Below are 6,672 nucleotides of genomic sequence, written 5' to 3' on the forward strand. Positions count from 1 at the left end.
TGCAGGGAAAGATCCTTAGAGCTATCCCAACTCATGTGAACCCAAGAATTTTATCCCCCTTCTCGGGGATTTTGAATAAGTTCAATTCCCCAACTGTGGCTTAGAGACAGGGTTAATATAAACTTTACCCAGGTTGAACAGTTTGAAAAGAAGGAAGAAGACTTTATGCCACTCTTCTTCCAACCCACCCCAGGGAAGATATATAAATCCTTACATGTTAATTGCATTATTAGATTTTTTTTAAAAGTTACATTAGCCTCTATCTCAGTCTCCCAACTCTGAATCTTCCTAAAAACCTTTTCTAATTGGCACTGGGGAAATATCTCACAGCAGGACAAACAGTGCCCCTGGAAGTCTGTGGAGTCTGGCCTCACATGGGGCCTTAACACAACACCACCTGCCAGTCCTGGTCCACTGTGCTCAGCCTCTTTCCTGTCTCCTTGTAGGACTTCCACGTGGTTGCCCATTCCTCAGGCCCCTCTGCTTCTGCATGCATACAGCTTCATTTTACTTCCCATCTCCCAAGTAATCAGGAGTGGCCAGCCCTGAATTAAAACCCCCACTAAACATCTCCCCACAGCTCAGCCACCCTGCAGCTGCAGCAGATACCCCAGTCCTCCTGCTGTCTCTTCCTTGATCCTGTCTTCCCTCAGCTACTCCAGGATTATCCTCTTTTGCCCCTGTATTTTTTTTTCTGCCTGCTCTTTCTCCAGTCCACAATTATGAACGTGTCTGCCATATTTCAAAATAATAGGAAGATTACTATTGCTCTTGCTCTATCCCTCTCCTCTTCCAAACCAAGGGGATCCAGCTGAGAGGATCTCAGTCTCTATCACCTCACTCCCGATTTGGTCCGAAACCCAGGGCAGCCTGGTTTCTCCCTATGCCTGCAGTGGAAGGCCGATGCTTAAAGGTCTGACCCCTCCAAGTGGACCAAACCAAAGAGAATCTACTGGGCATTATTGGACTTCGGTGTGTCCCTTGATGATGGGGATACTTTCTTTCAGAATCCCTCTTCCCTTGCCTTGCATGGCACCCAGCTCTCTTGATTCCCCTTGTGTTGCCGTCTCCAGCTTTACTGGCTTTTTCCTTTTGCCCACCCCTTAAAAGGTGGTGGTCTTACTTATTCCCTAAGACCTAGTTCAAGTGTTCCCTTCCTTGTGAATCCTTCCTCATTTCTCCTGCTGTCTCCCAGCAATTGGTCATCCTCCTACTTCCTGACACCGCTGTAACCTATGCATGAACCACTTACACACCACGTTGGAATTACTTTGGTATCAGCCCCCTACTAGAGATTGAGCTGCCTGAAGTAAAGACTGTGACTTTTATCCCTGTGCTTGACACGGAGTAGACAGTCAATAGATCTATGTCATTATAGTATTGTCACATGTAATAGATTAGGCAGGTGGTACTGTTTTTATTGTAGTTATTACTAGAAGCACAGAGAAGTTAAGTGACTTGCCAAGAGTCTCTGCTATTTAGTTAACAACTGGGGGGTATGATGGGGGCCTATAATCCAAGTCGGGAAAACTAATGTAGGCCGTATTCCATTAAGTGACATCACCTCTCTGTAGCTGCTTCACATTTCGTTATTCTCCCCAAAGCTCACCCATGGTCTGCAAGTACATTGAAAAATTAAGCAAGTCATTAGAGCAGTCCCAATAGCTAAAATAAAGAGTCAATGCTATGTTAGCGATTTGGCCATGGTAGAACAACTGTCCCATTGATAGAATTGGATGAAAGAACATGAAAGAACTGAGGACTTCTGCTCCCATATGGTCTAGGAAAATGTCCTTTCAACTCAGAGTAGAGCACTCAACAGAGTATGTGCGGGCTTGGAGTTGATAGGTTTAGGTCCAAATTCAGGGTCAGCTATTAGTCGATTTTTGGCAACATACATAACTTCTCTGAGCCTCTATTTCCACATTTGTGAAATGGATATAATAATAATAGTAATCGTAGTAATACAGGCCCATCGGCCGGGCACAGTGGCTCACGCCTGTAATCCTAGCACTTTGGGAAGCCAAGGCAGGTGGATCATGAGGTCAGCAGTTCAAGACCAGCCTGGCCAACATAGTGAAACCCCATCTCTACTAAGAAATACAAAATTTTGCCGGATGTGGTGGCACACGCCTGTAATCCCAGCTACTGGAGAGGCTGAGGCAGGAGAATCGCTTGAACCCAGGAGGCGGAGGTTGCAGTGAGCTGAGATTGTGCCACTGCACTCCAGCCTGGGCGACAGAGCAAGACTCTGTTTCAAAAAAAAAAAAATGCAGGCCCATCTATATATATATATATATATTTTTTTTTTTTTTTTTTTTTTTTGAGATAGAGTCTCACTCTGTCGCCCAGGCTGGAGTGGAGTACAGTGGCAGTATCTTGGCTCACTGCAACCTCCGCCTCCCGGGTTTACAGGATTTTCCCCACTCAGCCTCCCAAGTAGCTGAGATTACAGGCATATGCCACCACGCCCAGCTAATTTTTGTGGTTTTAGTAGAGACAGGGTTTCACCATGTTGACCAGGCTGGTCTCGAACTCCTGAACTCAAGTGATCCGCCTACCTCGGCCCTCCAAAATGCTGGGATTACAGGTGTGAGCTACTGTGCCCAGCCCTATCCTGTATTCTTCATCCACAGTTCTGAAACCTAAAAAGCTTGGAGAGTTCCAAGTTCCTTGTAAGTTTGATGCAAATGCACTCAGTGGCGACTTGGCTTGACTGATGTTTGTGGCCTTTATCTCACACGGTGTGAGATGTTGCTGCAGAAATATTAGTGGGTTTGAATTCAAGTCTGCCCCAGACCCACTGGGTGTGATACATACTATACTGTTTGAGCGTTGTATTACCCTTCTCTTGTTTTGGTTATCATGAGGATACATCCATCTCCTGCTATAACCGGTTGGCTAAAAGAAACAAGAATCCTTAGCCAAGGAATAGAATGTTCATAGAGACATGGTAGCCTTTTCAAATACTTGAGAGACTGACATGTGGTGGAGGAATTATTTATTTAGTAGGCTTCAAGGTCCAAACTTAGCTGGGATCAATGAATGAAAATTTCAGGGACAGAAATTGTTAGCTCGGTAAAAGGAAGCAGCATTTAATGGAAATGTGCAAAAAAAAAAAAAAGTGAGATCATTTTCTTTGAAGGTGTTCAAACAAAGATTGGAGACCAGCTGGTGGGGCTCTTGAATATTATGGTATGGTGACTATTTGGACATTAAATGGGAGTGGAGTGAGGAGATGGACTGAAAGGCCTTTATCATCTTCATACTTAAGATGACACGATTCTGTGACCGCTGCCCCCCTCGTCCCTCATCCCAGCGGACTCGCAGGGGGCCCACGGGGGCTGGTTGAGAGGCTGGGCCCTGACCTCGCTGTCTCCTCCAGGTGTCTGTCTGCCAGGAGATGGTGACCGAGCTGCGCAGCATCATCCTGTGTCAGGACAGTATCCACCCCCGCCGGCGGCGCGCCGCAGTCCCGCCGCCCCGGCCCTCCATCCCTGAGGAGCGCCGACCGCGGGGCACGGCGACGCTCAGCAATGGGAAGCTGTGCGGGGCAGGGGAGCCCGACCAGCTCGCGCAGAGACTGGCGCAGGAGGCCGCCCTGGTGGCCCGCGGCTGCACGCACATCCGCGTCTGTCCCGAGTGCCGCCGCTTCCAGGGCCTGCGGGCACGGCCGTCGCCCGCTCGCAGCGAGGAGAGCCTGGAGTGGGAGAAAACCACCAACAGCAGCGAGCCCGAGTAGTCCTGGCGGCCACAGGACGCGCGGAGGCCGGGCGGGGCGGGAGGGGCGGGGCGGGCGCTGCTGTCGGCCGTGAGCTGGGACTTGTACAGCGTCGACACCTCTCCAGATTTCGGATCCAGTCACTTTTCAAAAAGATCAAGGAGCCTGACGCCCCAGCCAGAGACCGCGCCCGGTCAGGGAGCGGGGTCCCCCCGGAGACGTTGCACCCAAAGGGCAAAGGACGGCCCTCTCTCCTGGGCACAAGGACCCATCTTCTCCCAGGGGGCCTTTCCCTCTCGCCAAAATAACAGAGTATAGGGTGGGGGGTCCCTACCCAGACCAGTCCAATGAATTGGTGGAACCATCAGTTGAATTTCCCCCTAGTCAGGGGCCAATGTACCCTGCGTCTAGTTCTTACAGAAAAAAAAAATTAAACAGGGAAGTTTTTCTTTTCTGGATTTGTATATTTTTGTTAATGTTCTTTTCCCTTTTCTTTCCTCCTCTCCTTTTCTTCTTTGTCATCATCTTCTCAGTCCTGTTAATTTGTTTTGTGCTTTTGGAGGGGGAGGCTGGGTTAGGGAATGGAAGCCTAAATAATCCCTATTTCTTCTTTTTCCTGAATTTTGGAATATTGCGTTACCAGTGCATCCGATTTCAGGTGCTTAACTCTCCTTTCTGTATGGTGACTGGGGGGCCTGCAGGAGCACAGGAGAAGGGATCTTGGGAAGAATCAGATGGAGAGTCTCAAATAAAAGTCCACTGAAGTAAATTTTTAGATGCCGAAAAGCGATTAACTCATCCTATACTCAGAGAGACCTTGAAACGCCTGGAATGTCAAGGGTTAATCTGTCTTTTCTTTCCCTCTCTCTTTCTGACTTTCACTATTATTGGGTTTGATTTGATCTTTTTGTGAATGTAGTCTCTGAAGATAGACAGGGGAGGAGAACAGAATGCACAAAGTATCCTAGGACTTCGTTTAAGGAGCGGAAAGAGTAGATAGAATTTTCCCATACCATGGCCTTGGCTTCCGGTGAAACGTGCCGTTCACAGAGGAGGAAGGACTAGGCCACCCCGTTGTGTATGGTGCATATTTTGTCAACTGCATCTCTTTTCAACCAAACTCAAATGAGTGGCTGCCTATGAAGCCAGACCCCCAAAACTATCATGGATTGGGTGGTTTCTTGCTACTTCGATGTGAGACCTGGGTGCAAGTGTGTGTGTGTATGTGTGCGCGCGTGTGCGTGTGTGTATTTATTCAACAGAAAGACCTTAAGTATTCAAGAATTTGCTAGGTTCCTGGGAGAGAGGTGGAGTCTCCTAGTCAATACACGGGCCTGGGAACCAGGAACTCTCGAGTCGTAACCTCAGCTTGAGCAGTAGCCCTCCCACCTTGTATGACTTTAGGTAAAGCATTTAACTTCTCTTGCATCCACCAAATAGGAGTTACTGATGCTGTCCAGGTTAGCAGGTGACTGCTAGTGACTGCTCTTCATGTGAGAAGTTTGCAGAGTCCAGAGCACACATCTGATGGGAGGGGTGAGGCTTTCTACAGCTGCTTGACCTTTGCTTGGCTTCACCAATTGGGAAGTTTCACGCAGAGAGTTCTCATTGGCTGATGGAAAACAAATTCTATGCAATTTCTGATTGTAAACTTAGAAAATTCAGAGAGAGAGAAACAGCCGCTACCACCACCTCCACCTCCACCACCGCTGCCACCACCTTGAATGGAATTGTCCTCACTTTTGTTGCTGTTGCAAATGTACTAAAATAAAGACATCTTTGGAAGATGACAAGCTTAATTCATGTTTTTGCCATTTGGGTTGGTCGGCATCCTCTTTATGCCAGGACAATCAGTTAGGGCTGCCGTCCTGGGGGCCAAATGGTACTCTGATTATTCCTGTGAGGGATACTCGTTTTGTCCTCACCTGACCTCACTCATGAATTTGAATCCTTTATCTTTTTTCTCTTTAACCATCAAATGACAACAAGCTGTGCAAGACACTTGTGTCTTTTTTTAAACCTTGCCTTGATCCTCGTGGAGAAACGTGGATTTGGTGGGAAGGGCAGCCGAAGGCCGGCTGACAACAAACCCCAATGGTGCCACTCTGCTCCAACCTGCAGCTCCATCCTATGCTTCTGACAACGTGGTTCCTACTGTCAGATCACATTTGGGGCGGGAAGGGTGGTTTTTAAAAAAAACTCGTTTTTATGAGCAGGCTATCTTGATCAATAGCAAACATTTTCTAATGGATTAGTGAAATAAATGTCCCCATGCATCATTTATAGTCTGTTTCTTTCTCCATGTGGAATCAAGATAAGACTGCCAGGACTAGACGGTTTGTGTTAGCTGCTGAGACCAGGGCCGCACCTTGCTCAAGCTAGTGGGTGAATTTGCAACCAGCTAGTACTCTTCCTTGGTTTGTTTCCACTTTTTATCTGTTGGTTGTTGGCTTTCTTTTCCATTCTGTATTTTCTATCTGACTCTGTATACTGTATAAAGCAGTTTTTTCTTGTCTGTTTATCTTTCTTCAACTGGAATATTTACAATAAAACAGAAACAAACCCTGAAATGTTAGTGATGGATGAAAGCTGTTTGGGTTTAGAAAGTATGGTTCAGTGTGTCTAATATCCAGGTACTAGACTTGAAAAGCAAAATCATAAACCCACTTTGTGTCTTCCCCTCCACCGGCCCTCTCTCTCTCCTTCTCTCCACCTCCCTCTCTACTCCCCCACCCCCCGCTTTGGCTCTTTGTTCAGATCCCAGAAAAGTCTAGGTGGCTTCTTTCAATTTTTAGTCCTAGGAGCCTGAGCCAATCCGCCCCCCCATCCCCAAAAGCGGACACATATGTTAATGAAGTTCAGGATTCCTAGGGTTTTGTCTTCCTAAATGCACTTTCACAGAATAGTCATCTATTGATACCTAGGGTAACTCTAGTCAGATATCACCCCAG

At 47.3% G+C, this 6,672-nt stretch overlaps 1 protein-coding gene across 1 annotated transcript in view; it reads left to right on the forward strand.

The window, feature by feature from the left end:
• GRIK4 (glutamate ionotropic receptor kainate type subunit 4) overlaps window positions 1-6,291 on the forward strand; it is a 342,581-nt gene extending 336,290 nt beyond the window's left edge. Inside the window, 2 exon segments of the mRNA XM_063636591.1 lie at window positions 3,386-3,614; window positions 3,617-6,291. Coding sequence (XP_063492661.1) covers window positions 3,386-3,614; window positions 3,617-4,029 — 642 coding nt within the window. The 3' untranslated portion in view covers window positions 4,030-6,291.
• Window positions 6,292-6,672: the final 381 nt, after the last annotated feature.

The sequence above is a fragment of the Symphalangus syndactylus genome, chromosome 3, assembly GCF_028878055.3.
Source record: "Symphalangus syndactylus isolate Jambi chromosome 3, NHGRI_mSymSyn1-v2.1_pri, whole genome shotgun sequence".
NCBI classification, from domain to species: domain Eukaryota; kingdom Metazoa; phylum Chordata; class Mammalia; order Primates; family Hylobatidae; genus Symphalangus; species Symphalangus syndactylus.